At 49.1% G+C, this 27357-nt stretch overlaps 1 protein-coding gene across 1 annotated transcript in view; it reads left to right on the top strand.

The window, feature by feature from the left end:
• The window catches only part of HMCN2 (hemicentin 2), a 769579-nt gene that overhangs the window by 720125 nt on the left and 22097 nt on the right, over positions 1-27357 (top strand). Inside the window, exons 83-86 of the mRNA XM_085613971.1 lie at positions 18863-18997; positions 19292-19411; positions 22512-22637; positions 22753-22881. Of these exons, the coding sequence (XP_085470097.1) occupies positions 18863-18997; positions 19292-19411; positions 22512-22637; positions 22753-22881 (510 nt within the window). The remainder of the gene's footprint in view (positions 1-18862; positions 18998-19291; positions 19412-22511; positions 22638-22752; positions 22882-27357) is intronic.

The following is a 27357-nucleotide window of genomic DNA, read 5'->3' as shown; positions in this document are numbered from 1 at the left end:
GGATGCCATCAACCCCCAGTGCTTCCTGCTCCTGAAAGGCCCAAAAGACACGACAGGGCTACCTCTCCATTACTTGCTGCTTGACCTCCCCCTGTTTCTCCTGTGTTGCCTTTGATGTCTCCACCGCACTCACTAGGGGTTCCTCACACTCTTGCGGGGATAGTCCTGTGCTCCCTGTGATTCTCATAACCCCCGTGACCCACTGGGCCTAGACCCCTGGGATGATTATAATGTAGAACCCCTGCAGATACAGACCCAGGCCTGTGCCCTGCTAAACCCTCTCCTCCAGAATGTTTTTGTTTTAAACATATTTTATTGGCATTTATACATTAACAGTGCATACAATTGTACATATCTCGGCTCAGTCTGTAATGTGCCGTCTTCAAATACCCTTTCTTAACAAAACTATCCCCCCTCCCCCCTCGAGTTGCGTGCTAATAAGTGAAATGTGGAAGGTGTGTGCGGAGAGGTTATCAAGTTCTAGAGTCCACATAGGCGATTGCTGCCTCGCTGTGTCTCTCAAGTGGGTGGGGTTAGTTGCGCCTCTTGGGTTCGGTGTTGTCGCCCTTGGAGTGCTCCCCTCGCTGCCAATGTCTGTATCAGCTGCTACTAGTTCCCCAACAAGAGCTTTCTCCATCTTGCCTATTCCCTTGCTGGCCTCTCGGAGTAGCAGTCTCCCTTCTGTTCCCGCCCATCTTTCGAGCTCTTTCCTCCAGGTAGTGATTCTCGGCCCACCTGGTGCTTTCCAGTTCCTGGCTATTTCCCGCTTAGCTAAAATATAGGCAAGATCCTGAAACTTTCCTGTTACCCTGTTTCTGGCTGTATGAGGGAACCATCCTAAGAGGAATTGTTCTGGGGTCAATGGGAGTTCTTTGTCAATCAGTTCGCTTATGATCTGTCAGAGTTCCCCCCAGAATGTTTGCAATACGGGGCAGCTCCAAAACATGTGGAGTATGTGCGCTTCACTTTCTCCACACCTGGGGCAGGCTGCCGCTTCTACGCCAAAATACCTCCTGATGCGAACCGGCAGCACATAGTAGTTAATTAATTTGAAGCGCGCGTTCCGAGACACCTTCGGGGTGCGTTCTGGGATTTTGTCCCAGTCTTATTCCAGTATTTGTTTACCGAGGTCCTCTTCCCACTGAGTTCGCAAGCGCTCTAGTGGTTGCTGCGTGTCCCGCTGAATTGCTTTATAGAGGCAGGACACAGTTTTGATCCTTCCTGCTGATAGCGCAACATACCTGCATCCCGCCAATGCTCTTGGCTCAACGTCCCCAGTCTTCCAGTGCGTCCTAATCCTGTGCGTTAAAGCTCTATGCTTCAGGAAGTGACCCCCAGGCAAATCATACGCTGCCCGCAAGTCTTCAAAGGGAAGGAGCGCAGAGTCATGGTATAAGTCACCCCTCTCTCTCAGCCCTGCCTCTACCCAGTCCTCGAGTCCTGCCCAGTGTTCCCCCTCCGGGAGGTAGCGCACCATCGAGAGTGGTATATCGGGAGAGTAGGTAGCTGCTGCGCCCACTTTCCTCAGGTACCTGGTCCAGCAGCGTACTATGACCCTAGTCTATGCTGTGTCCCCAGCTGAGGTGCGACGCACCTGGAGGAGGATTCTCACCAGCGTGGCAGTGTCAGGCGCAGTAAGGCACTGCTCCCTGTCCGGGTCTCGATCTGCCGCTAGCCACTGTATTAGCCAGTATAGTTGTGCCGCTAGGAAATAAGTCTCGAGATCCGGGCGGGAACAGAAGGGAGACTGCTACTCCGAGAGGCCAGCAAGGGAATAGGCAAGATGGAGAAAGCCAGGGCCTGGGAGGCTCTTGTTGGGGAACCTCATGACTACACGGCCAACAGGTTACCTCTTCTGGCCTTTATAATTTTGAGACAGGGCCTTTTAAACTATTGAGCGTGATTGAAAATAGATCGATTAAATCAAACTGAAAATATGAATGCAAAATGAGCCTACCATGAATTTATTAAGATCTATATATATGTTTCATAGTATCTCTTGCTGCCGGAAACTCAGCGGTACATTGCCAGCTACCATTTAACAACTTGAGCTGAGGAATGCTCATTGACAAATACTGAAGGAAGGATTATTATTACTAGTCCTGAAGAAGGTGGTCTTATCTTTTGTTCCACCGAAACGCGTCAACGCTAATTGTTTGGTTGCATTTGTCTTCGGACTAGAATTACTAAAACCAGGGTGAATTGCTCCCGGCTATTTCTGGTCCATAGGGATTACAAATCAAGGCACGATCTTGGTGCTCTTTTTTATATTTTCTCCTTCCATGTGATCTTTACTCACTGTTTTTTATGAAATTTTGAATCAAGTAAATTGTTTTAATTTTGTATTTTTCTGTATAAACATATACATGCTTTTTAATAAAGATATATACTTGGTTATTATATGTCCTTCTTTGATTACTTATTGCTGTGAATTGGATCATTTATGTGATATTATACATGTTTTTATTTTTTAATGTTAGGTTTCTCACATCTCATATCAAACTGTTCCCAGTATCTGATGTATTTGATTGATTGATATATTGGAGTGTATGGTATCTAAGTAGCGATCTAAACAAAGTCTGTTTTCAGTACAAAGGGAATTTTTCTAACTATATAGTTGATTTCGGTGCTCTGTCCCTTTGGACTCTAATGAGCCCCTCTCCTTGTTTTCAAGGTGCCCATTTCAGGGACAGTATTAGTGGATTGTGATCCGAGATGGTGCGCACGAGGTATTCTGCACCTGTGACAAGGGGTTGGACATCTACTGAGCTAAGGAGGGCGTCTAGGCGTACATGCACTTCGTGGACACTTGCGGATTCAGGGTGCGCCAGAGATCCATCAGCCCCCAACTCTGTCTCCATGTGGTGAATGCTTGGGAAGCGCGCGCTGCTTGGGAGTTTTGCAATGGAGGGTGGAACCTGTCTAGTAATACATCATCTACGGTATTGAAGTCGCCCCCTGCCATGACCGTGCCCGCTAAGTATTGTGCTAGTCTGTGGTTCAGTGTCGCAAAGAAGGTAGATTGGTCCACGTTAGGAGCATAGATGCTAATTAAGCTAATCTCCCGGCCCTCTAAGTCTACCTTTTACTGCCACATATCGCCCCTCCGGGTCTACCATTGAGCTTAGCAACTGAAACGGTACCCCGCTTGTATCCATATTAACACCCCTCTCGCATATGCCGAGTAGGTGGTGTAATAGAGCTGCCCCCTCCATCTTTTGTGTAGGGCCTGTCCTTCCTTCTGTGTTAGGTGCGTTTCCTGCCGTAGGCTATCTGGGCTCCCCTTCTCCTGATACAAGAGAGTACTTTGTGGCGCTTTGACATGGTGTGCATTCCCCTAACATTCCACGTCATACATTTATAGTGTTGCTTATCAGCCATTGCCTCTGGGGTCAGCGAATCAACCTCTGCCCAGGCCGAGCGATACCCTCCTTGTACCCTCAGCTCTCTTTGCCACATAATTCCTCATATAGTGCAACTCAAGGTTTCCCACCTTTGTTAACAGTAAACATATTCCCAAACTCCCTCTCCCCAGGATAAGTAGGAAAACCCCTCTCATCCAAACCAGTGCAAAAAGTGACTGCTTGCAGTTCATTCAGTCAATCTCCAGGGGGGCCCCTCTTTGGCGCTCTTCCAGCCTCTGCGGCCCCCATCCCTTACTGAGTCTTCCATGTGCCGCCCCTCCGCTGCGCTTCCCCCTTCTACCCCTGTACCTTAATGATGAGACAGAGGTGTCTTCTGGCCGTCTGGTTGTATTCACCGCCATCTCCCGCTTCCCGCCGTTAGATGATGTAATCTGCCGTTTGCGGAGTAACAAATGCAATGTCAGGCTCTGCGCCTCGGAGTGGCTTGTTCCGCTCTCCGATCCCATTTCTGTCAGCTCATCGCCACTCTCAAGGAGGACCCAGATTCGCTGTTCCGCCGCTGATCAGGGCCACCACCTGCATTGCGCTCTGCTGCTCTAGCTGTGCCTCCTCCTATGAGGGCGCCATGGTTTCCTTCCCGTTCCTTCGTTTTCGTGAACGAAGTCCTCGTCTCCATCCCCCTGACCGATTCTGTGCTTGTACTGCTCCTCCTTGTCGATCTATCCAGTCAGACACCTCCTGTGGGGTCCTGAAGAATTCTGCGCCTTCAGTCGTGGTGACCCGTAGCGTAGCCGGGTACTGTGTCACACATTTGTAGTTCAGTTGGCGTAGTCTCTGTTTCACGTCCCTGTATGATCCCCTCTGGCGTACTTCGCGTGAGAAGTCTGGGAAGATGCGTACTACAGAGTTGTGCACTTGGATGCCGCCTTTGAGTCACGCCTGAGTTAGAATGTGATCCCTGTCCTTGTAATGGAGAAGTTTTGCTATTGCCACCTGCGGCGGCGCTCCTGGTATGGGCGGCTTGGCAGGGACTCGGTGCGCCATCTCCAGGGCAAAGAAGTTGCACAGGCCGGTCGGTGCCACTTCCTCCCTGAGCCATTTCTCGAGGTAATCCGCCATGTTGCGGCCTTCAATTTTCTCCGGCAGGCCCACTATTCTCAGGTTGCTTCTGCGGGATCGATTTTCGGCATCCTCCGCCCTGTATCCTAGTGTTCGTACTTTGGTTTCCAGCATTGTCATTCAGCGCTGCATGTCTGCGACCATCGGAATAGCATCAGCCAATGTTCGCTCATTTGTCGTGACCCGGTCCGCTAATTTCTTATGGTCCTCCTGGAGCAGTCCCATGTCCAGGCTGAGAGAGTCAATTTTCTTTTCCAGGCGGTCGCTGGAGGTGATGATGGCTCGCAATATGTCCTGCAGCATAGGGTCTGCAGAGCTCTCCGCCCCGTCCCACATTTCTCAGTCTGGTCTGGGGGTTTGCTCGCCTTGGGTTCCGTCTTGTTGTTCCGTTTTGGGGGCTTTCCCATGGTGTCTTCCTGCCCCACGGTAGTTCGAGCACTGCGTGTGCTCATGGGATTTAGATAATTGAGTGCTCAGTGTTCTCCAACCCCTCTGCTCCTCCGCCCTTTCCTCTGTTCAGGGCTGTGCTCAGGGCTCCTCGGATGCGCTCCTAGTTTGATCAGCCCAACGCTTCTCGGGGTTCAGACCAAAGTCCCCGGGGTACTCTGAGCCCCCTTACTCAGCTTGCTGGTGTCGTTCGGCCTGTGTAGGTTGTGGGGTTCCCCCATACTGCAGTTCCCTTATCTCCCCTCCTACAGGGACGCTGCTTCTAGTGTTCGCCCAAGCGGTTGCGAATCAGGCCATGCCGCAGTAGTTATGCTCTGCAGGTTCCCATGGAGGTCCTCTGGCACCTTCCCGGTCTTCCCGCTCGGCGGGCCTTACCACTGTCTTCCTCTAGCTCCTCGGTATAGGTCTCAAGACCCCGTGGCAGCATGCACGCCGGGGACCCAACTGAGGCGCTGCAGGCCCCAGACCACGCTGCAGGTGCTCCTCAAGCTCCTCCACCGTAGGGCGCCACCATTTTGCCTGAATCTGGCCGCTGCAGGCAATGTTTTCGCTCTCCGTCCACCAATATCCAGAGGGCCCCGCCAAACAGTACCTTGTGCTCAGTGTGGGGCCAGTGGGAGAGCCCATCGTTCCCTTCTCGCGTGCTTCTGCGCTGCCTCTCTGCACTCCCTGCAAGTGCCTCTGCACCTGCTGGGCCCCCTCTCTTTGGCCGTGTCTCTGGGTGCGTTTAGGGCTTCTGCTGCTCAGCAGCTTTCTCCCCTCAGCCTGACTTCCTGGGCTGTCGGGCCTTATGCAGGTTCTCACCCCAGGGCAGGAAAGATGCACCACAGGACCCCGGCCACTATATAACGACCTTTCGGGCATCTCCGCTCCTGGGCGCCGCCCTTTTATCCGTCTCTGAGCGCCGTAGGCGGCGTGCGCTCTGTTCTCGCGGTAGCGCACCCAATGCTCCTCCTGACTGGGCTCTGTGGCCGATGTGAGGCCGAAGGAGGGGTTTAGCCGTCCGCCACCCGATGGTGTCCGCTCTAATGTACTGCGCGCTGTCTGGACTTAACAGCGTTCACCGGGCGCCGCCATTTTGGATTTCCGCCCGGGTGCGTTCTCCGTGCCTGCTTCTGCTAGATCCCGGCCACGGGGAGGTTTGTTTCACCTCCGGTGCATCCCGTCTGTTTTGACCGTTGTGGGGATGCGTTTTGGGGCTTCAGGCCCCGTGTAGGGCTTCAGGATGGCTGCAGATGGTGGCCGGCCGACGGGAGCTCCCGAGCAGTGCTGCTCACTCCATCGGCGCCAGGCCACGCCCCCTTAAACCCTCTCCTCCAGATGATGTTACTTCATACCATGAGGTTCTACTTAGGGATGCTACTTTCCACAATGGAGAGCTCCATGTGCAACAAGAGGAGGAGGATTTCCTTGTGGAAACCCTCTCTTCTACCCAACGCTCACTGGGTTTCTCAAACCTGCCAAGGAGATTTTCAAGGAGCCAGTTAAGACGAATGTTATCATGCCTAGAATAGAGAGGAAGATCAAGACCTCCCCCAATGACCCTCCATACATTTGTGGCCAGTTACCTTCTGACTCTCTGGTGGTTCATACAGCCAAGAAACCTAACACACAAGGCACTGGTGACGTGCCCCACCTGACCGGTAGAGCAAGAAGATAGATGCCGGGGGGAAGAGAGTGGCCACGTAGTCGGCAACGCATTACCAAATTACCAGTTGCATAAGCTCACTATCCCGGTACAACTGCACCCGCTGGGATCAGATGGCGGACTTGGTAGAACATCTCCCAGAACAGTACCGCATGAAGGGGCAGCAGTTGGTAGTAGAAGGAAAGTTTATTTCCAATACTAGCACCCGCTGCGCTCTGGATGCTGCGGATGTAGCCGCTCACAAGCCTCCTCTTTCACCGCCACGTGTGGCTGTGTTTTTACAGGTTCGAGCTGGAGGTCCAGGAGCACCTCCTGAATGTCCAATTCAGTGGCCAGCATCTCTTTGGCCCTCAGGTCGACGAGATGCTCAAAAAATAAAGAAAAACACTGATACGACCAAGGCCATGGGCTCCCTCCAAACACCGCCTCCCTGAGGTTTCTTTTGGCACTCATAATTTCATGGAGCATCCAAAACCCCCATTCTAGAAACCTCTTTCACCTTCACTACGCCAACGCAACAATCCTCCTCATGGGGTTACTTCAGGGGTGGATACAGCGGGAACAATAGTGAGGGCAGAGGCAATGGTGCAGCCCCAGAAGGGATTTCCTCCCGAAACAGTGTCGATCTTTGACTACCCCCTGATCACAAAATGCCTGCAGATTGCAGGGGTTTCCGCCCTGCTGGTCAGAAATCACCTCAGTCATTGGGTTCTAGATATGCAGGATGGATATTGCCTAGAACCCACACAAACACCCCCAAACATCCCCCCTCTGCAACACAAACTATCCACAGAACATTTGCGACTTCTTCACAAGGATCTGCAAACCGTCCTGGACAAGGGTGACCTAGAGGCGGTTTTGCCTGAACACAGTGGAAAGTTTGTATATGCCCTGTACTTTCTTATACCCAAGAAGATTAGCTCTCTTAGACCCATCCTCGATCTCAGGCCCCTCAATAAATAAATTCTGCCGGAGTACTTCCCCGTAGTGACTGTACAGGATGTCATACCGTCATCGTAGAACAGAGGCTTCGTGACCACCCTAGATCTGAAGGACGTCTACTTCCCCATACCCATCCACCCAGCACATTGAAGATACCTGAGGTTTGTTGTAAGTGGACATCATTATCAATTCAAAGGGCTCCCCTTTAGGGTTACCACAGCTCCAAGGGTTTTTGCCGAATGTCTAGCCGGGGTGGCAGCTCATTCAGGAGAAGCAGCATTCACGTGCTACCTTACCCAGGCGACTGGCTGATCAAGAGCGCCACACAGCACCTCTGCCTAGCACACACCCAGACCAAAAATAACACCTTGCACGGTCTGGGTATCACCATCAATCTGACCAAATCCCACCACTAGCCCCTTCAAATACAGCCCTTCCTTGGGGCCATCCTAGATGCCTGTGTGGGAAAGCCTTACCCCAGCCCAGCAAGATTACAAGCCTTCCAAACCATGTTACCTTTTTTTCAGCCAGATCTTGGGGCATCAGGTGACAGTCAGAAGTGTGATGCGTTTATTAGTCATGATGGCCTCTTATATAGCTATAGCCCCTCATGCCAGGCTCCAGTCCACATGTGCCCGGTAGAGCAGCGCCCAGCGACACAGTGGTCTCAGGCAGAGGGTCATCTATAGGACCTACTGTTGGTTTGGGGCCGCGCACATCCCTCTCAACAGCAATGGAATGCAAACAACCTGTTACAGGGGTGGCCTTTCCTGGACCCAGTTCCACAAGAGACCATCACCACGTATTCCTCACTCACAAGTCGGGGAGCGCATCTCAATCGTCCCATTGTTCAGGGTCAGTGGACCCCTGGCCAGCAAACCTTTCACATCGTTAACCTGGAGCTGCTGGCCACCTGGCTCGCTCTCCGGGCTTTTCACTCTCTCATCCAAGGCAAGACAGTCCTGTTATGCATGGACAACATGACTGCCATTTTGTACTTACAGAAACAAGGGGGCACACATTCCCCACAATTGTCCATTGTAGGCGAGAGCATCTGGTGTGGGCAGGACATCATAGAGTGCATCTGCTCATTCAGGGTGGACAACAATCTGGCGGACCTGTTCAGCAGGTCACACCAACAAATCTATGAATGGCAACTCCACCCCCAGAGCCTACTCCCGTACTTTCAGCATTGGGGTTCCTACAGATAGAAGTGGCTCGCCAATGCTGAAAAAGCAAAATGTCCAAACTTTGCCACCAGACTACCGCACCCATAGTCCAATGGGCAAAGCACTATGGATGACTTGTTGAGGGATATTTGCCTACGCTTTTTCTCCTCTACCACTCCTACCGCTCCGGGTCAGGAGGCTGACGCAGGCATCCCTCACTCTCATCTTAGTGGCACCATCCTGGGCATGCCAGCCATACTACTCCTCGCTGCTGGAACTCTCTCTAATCCCACATGAGAAGCTCCCCAACAGGCCAGGTCTTCTCACACAAAACCACGGCGTATTCAGACACCCCAAACCTCAGCAGCTCAACCTTGCGATCCGGATCCTGAGGTCTTACAATTTCGTTTCCTTAACCTACCAGAAGAGTGTATATCTGTTCCCAAAGAGGCACCCAGGTCTACGACCAGGGCCTGTTACGCAGCCAAGTGGAAACCTTTCATGCTCTATTGTCTTCCTAAAAATGTAAATCCTTTCACAGCTTCTGTTCAAGACATTGTCTCTTACCTCCATCACTTACAGAAGTCAGGCCTCGCCCACACTTCTATTGGTTTACAGCTCCTGGCTGCTGTAGCTGCCTACTTACAGAATAGGCCACCTGCTCCTGTCTAGAACCTGTCTTGACTAGACTCTTGCCCAGTGCAGTTCTTGCCTTGGAAGGTTACTTTTCTGGTAGCCACCACTTCCCTAAGAGGAGTTAGTGAAATACACGCTCTTACCTTTGAAGACACTTGCTTCTAAGTACATCAGGACAGAGTGGTTCTCTACTCCAATTCCTCCCTAAGGTAGTTTTGCAGCGTGAATCTTTCTGGATTCACTATGCTGTGCATTATTCCGCCATCTAGTGGTTGGGTCCTAAATTGTTGTCTTTTCTCTCTCTCTTTTTTTTTTTCATGGCCCAGATGGGCATCGACATACCACCATTTGGTGTCCTTTGTGACGTCGACACGCTTCCTCCGGAAGCTCCCACCTTTGGTCGCCATCTTCAGATTTTTTTTTCCACCATTGGGTCTGGATCGTTACCGAAGAGTTCCAGAGATTTGGAGAGAGAATCGACGCAAATAGCAGAAAATCGATGAAAATCACAGATTTCAACACACCCGACAGGTCAGGTAACCGGGACGACGAAGGAGAAGGTTTTCACCCGATATCTCGACGTTCAATGGAAAATGCACACACAGGGGGCCCCCTGAGCACAGGGATGGACAAAACACCTTTCAAGTTTTGCACCAATTGCCACCCCAAATACGCCCAGAAGGACCAGCATCCAGTCTGCAACCTCAGCCTGCCACTCGACCACAACAGCGAGTACTGCAACGCGTGCTCGGCGTTCACACCCAAGACCCTCAGAGTAAGAGAGAGGCAGAGAAGGGCGAATTACACCACGCAGGGGCAGGGGCCACCTCCATCGCTCCGAGACTTGGGCCTCTCCAGTGGAGAGGAGGACAACATTGCCGAAGGACCAGAGGACTGCACTGTCGTCGAAGTCCAAAAGAAACCGTCGAAGGAAGTAAGAGAGTCGCCGACCCACAGACACTCGACTGACACTCGTAAGAGTGAAGCAAAGTCCTTGAAGGGAGCATTGCCCTCGAAACACTCGGCGAAAGAAAGCAACAGCACCCAAGGAAAAGCAGCCCAGCGGATCCTTCGAAAAAGAATCCCAGATGGCGAAAACCCACGAAAAATCACGGTCGTCAAAGGATGCCCCCGAAAAGGACACCTCGATGCCGACAAAAGAAGGGTCAACAACGACTTCGACGTCAACGACCTCGGAGCGAAGCTCTCAAACTCTCGACGCCGAACAAGCTGCCGAGAAGGAGAGGAAGGAAAACGAGGCTCGAGGCTGAAATGGCAAGCATCCTGCAGCAAAAAACAGGACTTCGATGAAAAGATGAGCCAGTACACCATCTAGCCGAAGCCCGCGGCCGAGGTCGAAAGGGGCCACAAAGTCCCTGACCCAGCGAAAACGCCTGAACCGGTCGAGGAACAGGAGGAAGAGGCCCTGTATTACTTCGTGGTCGAAGGCGAGGAGGATCAGCAAACCTACCAGGACTCGACGTCCTCAGAGGCGAAAGACTTGGAGTGGCATGATCTCGTCACCGAATTACCGGAAGAAGGAGTAGACACATACCCTTCAAGGCCTTCACCGCCGGATGACATAGGGGTCTATAATGTGGTGGTAAAAAAGGTTGCAGAGACATATGGAGTAAAATTGGAGGAGGAGAAGCCCAAGGCGTGTTTTCTCCTGGAAACTCTGTTACCTCAACAAACAAGGAGCCAGTTCCTGCCCATGCTCCCTCGTGTGCTGGGCCAGGGCAGGGAGGCTTTCAGGGAGCCAACTGTATGTAAATCAGTGACCCTGAGGACAGAAAAGAAGTACAAGCACTCCTCAAAGGACCCTGCATACATTCAGGGATCAGTACCAGCTTATTCAGTAATAGCAGCAATGGCTAGGAAAAGGGCTAATGTACCCACAAATGAGAGTAGAATGATGGACCTCATGTGGAGGAAAGTAGAACGGAGTGCGGCGATTCAATGGCACATCGCCAACTCAAACACCCTAATCAACAGGCACGCATACCAGCACTGGGAGGAAGTGGGGCAACTCCTGAAGCATCTACCAGAACAGTACTAGCAAAGGGCAGCCCACCTGGTAGAGGAAGGGAAAAACATGGCTAACACATGTATGAAGTCGGCCTTGGCTGGAGATGTCCAGCAGGCAGATGATGATTGGGGTGACAGACAGAAGGCACACATGGCTTAGGATTTCAGGCTTCAAGCCTGAGGTACAAAACAACATCCTGAACACACCCTTCAACGAAGAACAACTTTTTGGAACGCCAGTTGACGACAAGTTAACTCAACTCAAAAAGGACAACGAGACATAGGAGCACTGCAGTTCAGAGTGATGAGAAGGTGTGCACCCTCAAGAAGGCCAGATGGTAGGGGAGGGAACCTACCTAGTACATCGCACAAAACCTTCCAACAAGGTTATCAAGGAAACGGCCAGGGCCAGCAGCAGCAGCAGGGACAGCAGCAGAAGAACTGGCAGTACCAGCCACGAGGCCAGTCCTTTCGAGGGCGCTCAAACGGACGAGGACAGGCACAGAGAGGAGGGCAACAACCCACCTCCAAGTGACTTTGCCGTAAGGCAAACACCCACCCTAACAACACCTCTAGGGGGGCATCAAGACATAAGGCAAAACCAAAACCTGATTTTACAAAACAAGCAGTTTCTCCAACATATAACGCCAGTAGGAGGCAGAATAAGGGACTTCCTCCAGGAATGGAAGAAGGTCACAATGGACAAATGGATACTAAACATCATACAATACGGCGACTGTATAGAACTAGAAAAACAACCTCCAAACAAGAGACCAAACAACAAGGTGGACTCTGCAAAGAAACCTTCGCTCTTGCTGCTAGAGGCGCAGGAACTGCTCAGCAAGGAGGCAATAGAGATAGTGCCGTACAAGGAGAAGAAACAAGGGGGTTTACTGCACATACTTCCTAGTACCAAAAGTGGACGAAACGCTAAGACCTATTCTAGATCTAAGGTTCTTTAACAAGTTCATAAGGACACAAAGATTCAAAATGACATCTCTGCAAGAAGTAATACCCCAAATACAAGAGGGGGATTACATGGCAACTATAGACTTAAAAGAAGCATACTTACACATCCTCATCAACAAAAAACACCTACTAAGATTTGTGATTAACAAAACTCACTACCAGTTCACAGTGCTCGCATTCGGACTCAAATCCGCACCAAGAGTGTTTACAAAATGCCTAGCGGCAGTAGCAGCGCACCTAAGGAAGCAAGGAATACATGCATAGTTGCATACCCCTACCTCAACGACTGGCTCGTAAAAGCAAGCTCTTACAGCCAGTCCGAAGAGCACATCCTGCAGGTGATACAAACAATAATCCAACTGGGTTTTTCAATCCATTGGGGAAAGTCTTCAATAGACCCGGAACAGGTGAAGATATTCTTAGGGGCAGAGATCAACACCATACAGGGCAAGGTGTTTCCCAGCACAAAGAGAACTTTGGCAATACTGAAGGAGACACGTCTTTACCGCATGGGGAAAGCTCTGACAGTGAGGACAGTGAGCAAGCTAATGGGAATGATGGCGTCATGCATACACCTGGTCCCAAATATTCGCCTCCACATGAGACCGTTCCAGGAATGGATACAGGAATGGATACAGCAGCAATGGTCACAGGCAGCAGGGAGGTGGGAAGATATAGTGGTTGTCACACACACGGTGCATCAGGAAATAGCGTGGTGGAACAAGGAAAACATATCACAGGGGAAACCATTCACACAGCCAACTCCACCCATTACAACAGACGCCTCCCAGCTGGGGTGGGGCGCTCACATGAACAAAGTCAAGGTGAGGGAGTTATGGTCACAGCAGGATACGGTCAAACACATCAAATACCTAGAACTAAAAACAGTGTTCCTAGCCTTAAAAGCCTTTCAGAAGGAGCTGTACGGAAACAGGGTGTTGATCCAAACACACAACACAACCACCATGTTCTACATCAACAAACAAGGAGGAACACAATCAGTGGCACTATCAGGGCTAGCACAGGAAATATGGACATGGGCCATTCTACTAAAAATAAACCTACTAGGAAATACATCTCCCAGGAAAGGACAACGTGAAAGCAGACAGACTCAGCAGGCAGATGTCAGCATCCCACGAATGGGAGCTCAACGAACAGGAAATAGAGAAGTTATTCCGGAAATGGGGTACACCACAAATATACCTATTTGCAACACACCAAATGCAAAATGCCAACATTTCTCATCCAGACAACCAGACCATCGGTCCCAAGGGAATGCGCTATGGATAAGTTGGGCAAAGACATTTGCCTACGCTTTTCCCCCGATACCACTGATACACAGGGTACTCAACAAATGCAGGATCAGCAACATGACGCTAATACTAATAGCACCTCAGTGGGCCAGACAGTCCTGGTTCTCACAAATAGTAGAGATGGCGCAGGCACCGGCACACAGATTCCCAAGGAGAAGGGACCTGTTAACAATACAGAACGGGAGGGTGCTACACCCTGAGCCAGAGAGCCTCAGCCTAGCGGCATGGCTCCTGAAGACCTAGAATTTACACACCTCAGTCTACCAGCAAGCACAATGACGGTGCTCAGGGAGGCAAAGAGACCTATGACAAGGAAGTGCTACGTATCAAAGTGGAAAAGATTCTCCAAATGGTGCATTAGGGAGAAACTACAAAGGAAAATTACTAAGGAATCAACAGTACTAAAATACGTAAGGCATCTACTACAAAATAAACTAAGCTACTCATACCTAAGGGTGCACTTAGCAGCGATAGTGTCTTACACAAGAGGAGAAACAGGAAAGAGTTTCTTCACCTCCCAAGTAGTAAAAAGATTTCTAGAAGGGGCAAAGAGAATCGCACCTCCTAACAGAATGCCAGCACCAGCATGGAACCTCAACGTAGTGCTAACTCAATTGATGAAAGCACCATTTGAGCCTATTCACAAAGCTACACTGCACATGCTCACACTAACAACAGCCTTCTTAGTAGCTATCACATCGCTACGAAGAGTTAGTTGCAAGCGCTAATACTTCAAGAGCCTTACCTACAAATACACAAGGACAGGATTGTAATGAGAACAGATCCACATTTCATGCCAAAGGTGGTGTCATGGTTCCACATCAATCAGACAATTCAAATACCAAGTTTTTAATCAAAAACCAACGACAAGCACAGAAAGGCTGCTACACACACTGGATGCCAGGAGGGCAGTGATGCACTATATAGAGAGGACAAAGGAGTGCAGAAAGACAAAGCAGTTCTTTGTATCCTTTGCCAGCTGTTTTTGGGATGACCAGTTACCAAAAATACCATTGCACGGTGGATTGCACAAACCATACAACTCTGCCACAAACAAGCAGGACATCAGTTACAAGGAGCAGCTCATGCTCACTCAACAAGGAAGAAAGGAGCAACAATTGCGTTTCTAGCAAACACGCCTATTCAAAACATTTGCCAAGCAGCAACATGGTCTTCAGTACACACGTTCACTAAGCACTACTGTGTAGATATTCAAATGAACAAGGAAGCGCAAGTCGGACAGAAGGTCTTACAACACATATTCAGTAACCAGAGGTCATCTTCCACCCAGTCATTACAATAAGGACAAACCGCTACAAAGTCTATGCACAGCATAGTGAATCCAGAAAGATTCACGCTGCAAAACGTATAGTTTCTGACCTGTCGGTGTAGTTTTGAAGCTTGAAGACTTTCTGGATTCATTAGTGAACCCACCCACCTCCACCAGAAAGATGAGACAGGAGAAAGAGGATTAAAACAGGAAAAAGACTTTAAAAGTCAAAAGAAGAGAAACAGTAACGCGAGAAAAGAAAAAAGATTCCGAAAATGGCGACCAAAGGTGGGAGTTTCCGGAGGAAGCGCGTCAACGTCACGAAGGACACCAAATGGTGGTATGTCGACGCCCACCTCGCCACGACAAAAAAAAAAGAGAGAAAAGACAACAATTCTGGACCCAACCACTAGATGGCAGAATAATGCACAGCATAGTGAATCCAGAAAGTCTTCAAGCTGCAAAACTACACCGACAGGTAAGAAACTATACGTTTCTAGCTTCCACCTTAATTAGACAGTCAAGCTGCCAGTCTTCTTTCCACACCAACATACAGAAGCAGAAGGTGCTCTGCAAGCTCTTGATGTTAAAAGAGGACTAATGTATCATATCAACAGGAGAAAACCTTTCGGTAAGACACAACAGCTATTTGCGCCCTACTCCAAGCCATAGTAAGGACGTGCTCTTCCCAACGGAGATGTTGCACGTTGGTTGGTTAATTGCATACAGACTTGTTATGACACAGCTAAAAGAACCCTGACCATCCCTCCCAGACCTCATTCCACTCCAAAGAAAGGGGCTTCTATGGCTTTCTTAGGTAATATTCGACTATCTGACATAAACAAAGCAGCCTCCCGGTCCACCCCTCATACCTTTACCAAACACTACTGTGTGGATGTCCTGGCCAGACACCAAGCTAGAGTTGGCCTGGCTCTTCTACTTACACTTTTCCAGTGTTCTGCAATGTCATCAGGCTAGGCCACCGCTTTTAAGAGGTCTGCGTTTTCAGTCTATGCACAGCACGTGTATCCACAGCTACACATGGCACAAACAGAAAATGTTACGTACCCTGTAAGCATCTGTTCGGAGCATGTAATGCTGTAGATTCACATGCGCCCGCCCTCCTCCCCAGTCACCTGGGGTTGTTGTAGATATTCATTTTCTATTTTCTTTAATTTCTTTACTATGCATGGTCATCTTTACTTGTTTCTCTATACTCCAATCTCTCCGTGCAGAAAAAACAATCTAACAATGGCCCATGCGCAATACCACTAATAACTGAATTCACTATGTCCCATGACAAAAAAAGACTTCCTTCTAACAAAAATAAGTTGTACACGTCTGAGCCCAACACTAGGTGGCGGAAGTATGCACATGTGAATCTACAGCCCTACATGCTACAAACAGATGCTTACAGGCGCTTCATACTACATATTTCCCTGAACTTTTAAGTACCAATTACTAGATTTTTTTCACATGCATCACCTCACCCTCTATTATGCCGTGCATTCCAAACAGAGTTGTGATCACTGCAGATTCCACTTTGATACCAGTGATTCTAGGTCATTAACAAAGGTGTCAATCTAGACTTCATTAAGAGGTATACTTTTGGATTCCAAACAAAACAGATTGGTTTATTCTTCCTAATTTTAGGCTCATGATTATGTCAGTATGAATAATACTTCTTGTTGCAAAGGGCACAACTAATCTTCAACTTCGGGTTTGTAAGCTTAAGCTGCAAGTTCTGAACTGATAGACACAACCAAGACTTTACTATAAATCCTTAAACACTCGCAGGGGTAGAAATTGGGAATTTCTGATGTAAAAAGAGAAATGACTGTAACATTTTTTGTACTCAAATTAAGCCTGTCTAATTCAAAAAACCTTTAAAAAAAAATATCTACAACACTTTATCCTTTTAAAGTTAAGCGTCATTCAGGAGAGGGGAACAAATACTGAGGCGTTGCTGTTAAAATTACAGACTCATAGAATCAAACGCAGGGATGCCAACTCAAATATTAACACTGAGCCAGCTGCATAATTTAAGGAAACTTTCAAAGCACACATAATGGTGAAAATAATACTAATATCTACTAATAATATTTAAGCCTGACCCACATATATGCACAAATGAAAAAACCCTGATTTTGATGTGATCAAATAGTGGAGACATTTATTAAATTTTGTATAGTTCTTCATGGTCAATTTCAGAGGGAAGCCAGCATTGGCATGCAATAGATCATAAAATGCTTAGTTATTTCAATTCTTTTTAATCATTCTTTTTTTCAATATCCCTCCCTTTTCTTGTTCCAGAACTTGTTTTTTGCTTTTTCTTTATTCAGTTTCTAACCTGACACTCTTAAATGCTGCCATCCATTATTATCCATTATTGCATCTGTGTGGCTTAAGAAACATATTTTTTCTGTCTAGGTAAGACTGAGGGAAAGAGGTACTATTCATAGAACAGACCCAGAAATTTCCATTTTGCTTTTAAGCAATGATTAGGTTAAAGGTTAATGAACTTCAAATTTCTTTAATTTGGGGTATTCATTTGAAAATATTAATATTATTTTATTTTATTTAAAAAAATATATTGTTAAAAATAGATTTACAAGAAATTCGTTTAAAATAACGACAATGTTTTTTTTAACCCAAAGTGTATGCCTGTTAACAAAGGGCCTGATTACGATCTTGGCGGATGAGAGACTCCGTCACAAACGTGACAGATATTCCATCCGCCGCATTACAAGTTCCATTAGATATAATACATTTGTAATACTGCAGCGGTATATCCGTCACGTTTGTGATGGAGTAACCCTGTTCGCCAAGATCATAATCAGTCCCTTAATGAATTGTAAATGTAAATGTAAATCCAGTATTTGTAAAGCGCAGACAGCTACCCGAAAGGCATCCCGGCGCTGGGGGCCATTGGGAAGATTAAGCAAGCTATTGCCCAGAGTCACATGGTGCTGGGCTGACCTGCTGCCGGTGCCGGGGGTCGAACTGTGAGCCCCAGATTCCAGCATCAGGTGCCACACCTCTTCCTCTTCCTACACCTACTAAATGTAGTAGGAAAGGCATGTGAATGAAGTGCCTTTTAAGCCCATGTCTCCTCCCGAGACCTTGTCCTCCTGCCTGACCGGCAGTAACACCCTACTTGACATCAACCCTGATATCCACCAGGCCCCAATGTAGTGAGTCCTACACTCGCCGCGGGTTCCATCTATTCCACGGAGAATACATTGATTAGCTTCAACCTGAGGGATCTTCGTTCTCTACTCCTACAACCCGTGTCATCTTCAAGGAAGACTGCGCGTGTTATGATGCAATACTAGCACCGAACTCCACCTCTGGTGACCAGACCAGATGTGAAGCTATGACAACACCGGACAGGAAGTCAAGCGCATGAAATGAAAGCGCTGCAAGCCACACTTTCTTAAGATATCTAAAAAGACTATGGACAAACATCTTGTCGCACCACAGGCCTGGTCCTCCCCTTCTGAAGGCCAGAAGGGAACTTCAAACTCATCCTTGAGAAAGCATCTCCCCCATCGCCATCAGGAACCCAAGCTAGTCCTGGTCCATTGCCCACGGCAGAGCCAGCTGCCCCCTCTGGCCCCCAAAGTGCCAGTGCACTCCACACACATAGCTCATACCACACTCCTTCTCTTGGTAGCCATGTTACATAGAAGCCAGTACATACATTCAGAGAGATAGAACATGCACACTACAAAAAATACATTTACAGACATGTTTTTAGAGCAAGTGCAGAGTGTGGGAGCCAGTAACACACTCATCAATATGTCAGAACAAACACAGCAGTTTTCAGGGCCTGCAGTGGGTTTCCAGGCACGGGGGAATGTAGGTGGGCGAGGGGTACAGAATGCACACCCAGGTAATGCAGACCTTGCTTGCATAGACATTGTTGTCACATGTCTTCTCCTCTTCTCACACAGACGTGGACGAGTGTGATCTTGGAAGCCACACATGTCCGGTGGGCCAGCAGTGTGTCAATGTGCCAGGGTCCTTCCGGTGCCGGGTGAGGTGTGGTGCAGGATTCCATGCAGACGCTGAAGGGACAGGCTGTGAAGGTACCTCAGGGCTTAGGGAAAGCTGTGAAAGTGTTGATAAGTGCGAGTGGAGGAGTGTGGAAGGGTTGTGCAGGGTTGAAATGAGGTAGGGTATGAGGTGGAGTGTAAGCATTACTTTGAAAGTATAAGCAGTGGTAGAGGGAAGACACCCTCAGGAAAGGTTGGTGAGTGACTGGAATGGGGGGCCTGCTAGGAATGTGGAAGTGCTGTGTGTCGTCACAGCTGAGGTTGAGTGGAGAGGTGTGCATCCGACAGTGATATAATGTGCTCTTTTTTTATCTCTTTCTGCTTTAGATATTAATGAGTGTGAGGAGCCCCCAGCATCGCCCTGCGAACAGCGGTGCCTGAACACAGTGGGGTCCTACCAGTGCGCTTGTGACCCCGGGTACCAGCTGATTGGCCAACGATGCACGGGTCTGTACCAAAGATGGGTGGGGGGACAATGGGTGGTTGGAGGTATGTGGTTTGAGGTATGTGAAAAATGGTAGGGGGAATTAAAGTGAAAGTTTCTTGAGAAGTGTGGTCTCTGGCTGGCCCCAACCTAGTGACACCTAGGGTCTTATTTATGAGAGGCCTGCACCGGGGGTCACTTTTTCTGCCACTCTGGCGGTGCCAGCCGCTGAATCATATAAATGATGCGGCGCAAAGCCACCGTGCAAGGCCTGATTGATATGGAGTAAGACGAAGATGTGCACGTCGCTGCCTTGCTTTACCCTGTGCCAGGGAGGGGTTCCATGGGCGCTGCTGTGGGTTTTCCCTCGCAGCACCCATGGATGTTGACGCTCTCCCAGACTTGCTTAATCATGTAAACCTGAGGCAGGGCCAAAACCTTAGCCTCAGGGCCCAGAGGCGGGTGGTGTTGGTGACTGGATCTTCCCACCAGGAGCTCCTTCTACCCCCTACCGCCCCCTTTTATTGTACGAGAGACTGTGGGACGAGCTCCTCTTGAAGGGGCACTAGTGACCTGCCGCTGGGATGAGATCAGATGTCGTTTGGCCTGGCTCCTGGTATCAAACTTTGTGTTTTTCACTCCAAGAACATTTGGCCTCTTTCAGCTTTGGCCAACGCGCCCCAGTGGCCGTGACATGCACCTCCCCAGTGGCCGTGACATGCACCTCCCCAGTGGCCGTGACATGCACCTCCCCAGTGGCCGTGACATGCACCTCCCCAGTGGCCGTGACATGCACCTCCCCAGTGGCCGTGACATGCACCTTCCCAGTGGCCGTGACATGCACCTCCCCAGTGGCCGTGACATGCACCTTCCCAGTGGCCGTGACATGCACCTTCCCAGTGGCCGTGACATGCACCTCCCCAGTGGCCTTGACATGCACCTCCCCAGTGGCCTTGACATGCACCTCCCCAGTGGCCATGACATGCACCTCCCCAGTGGCCTTGACATGCACCTCCCCAGTGGCCGTGACATGCACCTTCCCAGTGGCCGTGACATGCACCTCCCCAGTGGCCGTGACATGCACCTCCCCAGTGGCCGTGACATGCATCTCCCCAGTGGCCGTGACATGCACCTCCCCAGTGGCCGTGACATGCACCTCCCCAGTGGCCGTGACATGCACCTCCCCAGTGGCCGTGACATGCACCTCCCCAGTGGCCGTGACATGCACCTCCCCAGTGGCCGTGACATGCACCTCCCCAGTGGCCGTGACATGCACCTTCCCAGTGGCCGTGACATGCACCTCCCCAGTGGCCGTGACATGCACCTCCCCAGTGGCCGTGACATGCAGCTCTTCAGCGCCCAAAGGACCTTCGGCTAGGGACCGGCAAGAAATGTTCTTTTGACTTTGTTAATATCTTGCAGCAGAAGATGCCAGCTGCCACCTTGGCATCTTTCAGAGCTTCTGTAGGTGGAGTTCACAGAGACAATGAACCAGAAGCAGATTCCTGACAGAGGCATCGAACCAGGGGCTTCAGTGCAGGGTAGAGCCTGGTCCCACCCGAGCCCCTGATGGTTATGATGCATGCTGCCCGCTGCAGAGACATTTTAAGGCATGGGCAAAGTGGGCTCTGGCCCAGGGTCCCAGCCTTCAAGAGACCCCTGATAGAGCCAGCTCTGTACTGCAGATAGTCTTACCTTGATGACCTTTAATAATGCCTGAACAGATTGTTTTAAAAATCTTTTCCTTTAGTTTATTTTTACGACTGTGGGTGATGTGTGAGAGTCTATTATGGACATTCTGCAGAGAAATGTTGTGCTAATGTTTCATGAGCCAACCATGATAAAAGTTTCTTTTAGGTCCAAACAGGACCTCACATATGACAAATGGGGCTACAGAGATTATTGGCAGTGATATCAGTGAGCTGCGGCTGCGTTACAATATTGAAGACAAGTCACTATCCCTGAATATTTGATGTAAATACATTTGGAATTGGGACTCGTGGTCCTGTGCACCGTCAGTGACCCAGGCAAAGAGGGCATGAAAGAGATGAAACTGGATCCTAGATTCAAAGCTGTCCTGAGCGGGTCCCCCAAAATACATTTGGGCCAGGGCCCATGAAATCCTTCAGATGTCTATGCCGCAATGCTCACTTCTTCAGCGCATAGCAATACAGAGCTGTAGCATTAGTGAGCTGCATAGGGTTCTCACGCAGAGCATAGTGCCTCACTTTCCAAAAGCACCAGCAATCCGGAGTTCCCATACATCAGGCAGTTGTTATGCCATGAAAAATGGAAGTTCCAGTGGCTGCTACGCTACCGTGGCACACATCTGAGGAGGCAGGTAGTGCCAGTCCTTAACGCACGCTGATTGTCCACACGTGGATCTTAGCTGAAGGTCTAACAGAAATAGGTCATAAGGATGATTGCTAAATATAATCGGAGCATTAGCAAAAATTACAACACATACAAATGAGACACAGTGGAATTATAAAAAAAACAAATAATGTGATAGGTTAAAAACTGGATTTGCTTAGACTGAAATGACTTAAGACAGTAAAGCACTGGCATGTTTCAACTGATTGTAGATTGAACAGCCTTCTTCAGGATAGATCCCCTCCTCTGTAGGATGAAAACAATTCCAAAGATGCAGATTGTGCTTAATTATGTGGCAGTGTGCGAAGAAAGTAACTGGACATATGTGCAGGATATATTTGTTGATGAGGCAGACCTTAACGCAAATCTTTTTGTAAGTGTCTATTTACATTAATTTCTATGTCTCACAATCTGATGCAATACACCTTGGTACCTATGTGAAGAGTAGACAGAGAAGCTGGTAGTACATGTAAGTAGTGCATCCAGGGTCCTGTTTGCACACTCTTCAAAAACCATATCCGGTGTGTCTTTATGCTTGTGCACCCAGCAAGTTGAAATGTGGTGGATGTGTTCTGAGAATTAGTACACGTGTGCACAATTGTACAAACCTCTGTTGTGAAGGCGCCTTGTGGTGTGGTTCTACCGTTGTTTATTTAGTAGGCTAGAAAGGACATGGGTGTAGGCCATGTGAGCCAGGGGTAGCCAAGTGAGAAGCGTGTCTTAAGTTTCTCTGTATCTTATTCCTTGCAGACATTGATGAGTGCACCAGGAACGTCTGTCCCCAACAGCGCCAGTGCAAGAATACACCTGGGAGTTATGTATGCCTGGAGGCCTGCCCTGCTGGCACCACCCGCACAGAGGCGGGCGTTTGCTCCGGTGAGTGCTTTAGATGTGTAGTGCAAAGGAGTCCTGTGGTAGACTCTGGCTCTGGAACTCACCCTGCTCCAAGAGGCCACAGATCTCTGGCTGACACTCTCTGCTTTGTTCACAGATGTGGATGAGTGTAAAGATGGGTCGCACCTGTGCCGTTACAACCAGGCGTGCGAGAACACCGTAGGAGGTTATCGCTGCACCTGTCCCCGTGGCTACAGGTCACAGGACCTTGGACGACCCTGCCTCGGTATGTATCTAAGTGGGAGCCATAGGACTCCCCTCACAGTGAGCTATATAGGCCATCTTTGAGGTTCTCTGGCAGTGTTTGGTGCTCAGCACTGGAATAACTGGGGTGGGGCAGGTGATGACTGATGTGCTTTGGGAGAAGGGTGTGTAGGCCCAGTACTAGCACCAGTGCTTAATTTGAGCCGCTGGTTTCCGGTGCTAGGTCCCGGCACTTAATTGTCAATATCGGCACTTATGACATTCTGCCACAAGGGGGTGCTGTTGCTTAATACAGAGACGAGTAGGATGCCAGTTGTTAATTAATTCAATATATGCATTAAAATGACTATTACCTGCCACCCAAGCCATTCTTACAGCTGTGGGGGCCTGGAATAGTCTGAATTGTCACTTGTAGGAGTGTGATGGTTAGTAGTTGTGTTGGTACTATCATTGGCAGCGCTGACAGAGGCAATGGCTGGTGCAAGCTTCAGTGGACTTCTGACGAGGGACCTGGCACTTATGTTTTTTTTTACAAAGCAAGCACTGGCTAGCACTTTGTTATGCTGCAGGCGAGGACAGCGGAGAATCGAGAAACATGTTTGTGTCCCCCAGTACTTGGATACTGAGGTGGGGAGGGTACAGGTCAGCATTGTGTGTGTTACTGAGTGTTTGTAGCTGCCCACCCTGTGCGCATGTGGTTGTATTTTGGGTGTCTGCACAGATGTAGTTGTATTGAGTGAGTGTGTATGTTTGTATGCACGTGGTTGTATTGTGTGTTTTAGCACCTATGGTTGCATTCTGTGTGTTTGTGCATGTTTGGTTGTATTCTGGATGTGTGTGTTTGCACATGTATGGTCGTTTTCTGTGTTTGTCTCTTCATGCACATGTGGTTATATTGGGTGGGGGTGTGTATGCAGGATCATCTGCATGTGTGCACTTGTGTCAGGGCGGATGTGCATTGGAAGAGTGTAGTAACCTGTATTGTCTTTATCTGGTTACTTTCTCCCCAGCTGCTCAGCCAGTGTGAATGTGATACATGGAATGTTGATGTGATGGGCATGAATGGAATGTTTGGGTGCCTGCATGCTTGAGTGTGACTGTTGGAGTATGGGCTGAGCAGCACGCTGAACCGCTCCTGGTGGGGCTGCATCACATGAACTCTACATCCTGTAACTACAACTAATAAATATACCTGAAGTACATCACAGCTACCTGGAGTTATTTACTACAGAAAGGTGTGTGTGGTCCCAGTAATGGGTGATGCCACATGTCTGGTTGAGGAGACTCTGAAATGTGTGTGTGACAGAGGTGGCGACACCCTTTATGCCCGTACCCGCCTCTATGCACGTCATAGCTCCCACCCACCAGCTCCCGGACCCAACATCAGAAAGGCGCTTGCTTCATCTTTCTGCCTGAGCTGAAGAGAAGTGACTATCCTAGTGGCAGCCGTGACTTCAGAAACTATAGAGAGTGTGTGACTTCAGAAACTATAGAGAGTGTGTGACTTCAGAAACTATAGAGAGTGTGTGACTTCGGAAACTATAGAGTGTGGGACTTTAGAAACTATAGAGTGTGTGTGACTTCAGAAACTATAGAGAGTGTGTGACTTCGGAAACTATAGAGTGTGTGACTTCGGAAACATATAGAGTGTGTGATTGTGACTTCAGAAACTATAGAGAGTGTGTGACTTCAGAAACTATAGAGAGTGTGTGACTTCGGAAACTATAGAGTGTGTGACTTCGGAAACATATAGAGTGTGTGATTGTGACTTCAGAAACTATAGAGAGTGTGTGACTTCAGAAACTATAGAGAGTGTGTGACTTCGGAAACTATAGAGTGTGTGACTTCGGAAACTATAGAGTGTGTGATTGTGACTTCAGAAACTATAGAGAGTGTGTGACTTCAGAAACTATAGAGAGTGTGTGACTTCGGAAACTATAGAGTGTGCGACTTCGGAAAATATAGAGTGTGTGACTGTGACTTCGGAAACTATAGAGTGTGACTTTAGAAACTATAGAGTGTGTGTGACTTTAGAAACTATAGAGTGTGTGTAACTTCAGAAACTATAGAGAGTGTGTGACTTCAGAAAGTGTAGAGAGTGTGTGACTTTAGAAACTATAGAGAGTGTGTGACTTCATAAACTGTAGAGAGTGTGTGACTTTAGAAACTATAAAGTGTGTGACTTCAGAAACTGTAGAGAGTGTGTGAGTTGAGAAACTATAGTGTGTGACTTCAGAAACTATAGAGTGTGCGTGACTTCAGAAACTATAGTGAGTGCGTGACTTCAGAAACTAGAGAGTGTGTGACTTCAGAAACTATAGAGTGTGTGACTTCAGAAACTATAGTGTGTGACTTCAGAAACTATAGAGAGTGTGTGACTTCAGAAACTATAGAGAGTGTGTGACTTCGAAAACTATAGTGTGTGTATCTTCAGAAACTATACAGTGTGTGACTTTAGAAACTATAGTGTGTGACTTCAGAAACTGTAGAGAGTGTGTGACTTTAGAAACTGTAGAGAGTGTGTCTGCCATAGGATCTACCTCCACCTCTCGACTCTCTGCAACCTGTGACGGAGCGGTGCCTGGGTGGGCCATGTCCAACACTGCTGTGTGGGCAGTGTGTCATAGTGGTGTAGTATACAGCACCCCCGCAGTGTGTCACAGTGGTGTAATATACATCTCGCACTCCCCCCCCCCGGCAGTGTGTCACAGTTGTGTCGAATACAGCACCCCAGCAGTGTGCCACAGTGGTGTAGTATACAGCGTCTCCCGAATTGTGCAACAGTAGTATAGTATACAGCTCACGCCCCCCTCCAGCAGGGAGTCACAGTGGTGTGTAGTTTTGTCACCCGAGTGGGACGGGTATGCCCAGACGTGGGTCCCGTGTTCTCCATGCCACTGGAATCAAGCTATCCTGGCTGAAGAGAGGTGAAAACCCGAAACCGGTCCTAGGATGCTTGTTTCCAGTCCAGGGAGGACCTGGCCTGGCAGTTCGGGCTGGACTGTTCCCATGAAGCACAGGGTCAAGACTGATTTGCATATGGCTGGGTTCAAACGGGAATGGCATGCTAAGCAAAAAACCAATGGATTTAGGCCCAGATCTCTGTACTGGGGTGAATGTATGACATTGTTCTGCATTCTGTCCATCAACTGTTGTTTTTGCACAGTGGTGTGTAGTATACAGCGCCCCTCCTGCAGTTTGTCGCAGTGGTGTAGTATACAGCTCATTCAACACCCCCCGCCCCCTCATCCGCAGTGTGTCATACTTGCTTAGTATACAGCTTACACGCCCCCACAGTGTGTCACAGTGGAATAGTATACAGCTCACACTCCCCCCCCAACGCAGTGTGTCACAGTGGTGTAGTATACAGCTTACTCAAACCCCCGCCCTCTCCTTCGCAGTGTGTCACACTAGCTTAGTAAGTATACAGCTCAAACGCCCCCGCAGTGTGTCACACTGGTATAGTATACAGCTCACACTCCCCCCCCCATCGCAGTGTGTCACACTGGTATAGTTTACAGCTCACATGCCCCTCGAAGTGTGTCACAGTGGAATAGTATACAGCTCACCCCCCCGCAGTGAGTCACAGTGGTGTAGTATACAGCTCATTCAAACCCCCGCCCCCTCCTTCGCAGTGTGTCACACTGGCTTAGTAAGTATACAGCTCCAACGCCCCCGCAGTGTGTCACACTGGTATAGTATACAGCTCACACGCCCCCCACAGTATGTCACAGTGGAATAGTATACAGCTCACACTCCCCCCCTTGCAGTGTTTCACAGTGGTGTAGTATACAGCTCACACTCCCCCCACCGCAGTGTATCACAGTGGTATAGTATACAGCTCAGACGCCCCGCAGTGTGTCACAGTGAATAGTATACAGCTCACACGCCCCCGCAGTGTGTCACAATGGAATAGTATACAGCTCACACATCCCCCGCAGTGTGTCACAGTGGTATAGTATACAGCCCACACGCCCCCGTGTGTGTCTCAGTGGTATTGTATACAGCTCACATGACCCCATCACAGTGTGTTACAGTGGTGTAGTATACAGCTTACACACCCCATGCAGTGTGTTACAGTGGAATAGTATACAGCTCACACGCCCCCCCGCCAGTGTGTCACAGTGGTATAGTATACAGCTCACACTCCCCCATCGCAGTTTGTTACAGTGGTGTAGTATACAGCTCAGACGCCCCCGCAGTGTGTAACAGTGGAATAGTATACAGCTCACACTCCCCCCCATTGCAGTGTTTCATAGTGGTGTAGTATGCAGCTCACACTCCCTCCCATCACAGTGTGTCACACTGGTATAGCATACAGCTCACACGCCCCCGCAGTGTGTCACACTGGTATAGTATACAGCTCACACGCCCCGCAGTGTGTCACAGTGGAATAGTATACAGCTCACACGCCACGCAGTGTGTTACTCTGGTATAGCATACAGCTCACACGCTCCCCGCAGTGTGTCACACTGGTATGGTATACAGCTCACACGCC

This window comes from Triturus cristatus, chromosome 1_2 (genome assembly GCF_964204655.1).
Source record: "Triturus cristatus chromosome 1_2, aTriCri1.1, whole genome shotgun sequence".
Lineage (NCBI taxonomy): Eukaryota > Metazoa > Chordata > Amphibia > Caudata > Salamandridae > Triturus > Triturus cristatus.
This window is presented reverse-complemented; position numbering and strand designations above follow the sequence as displayed.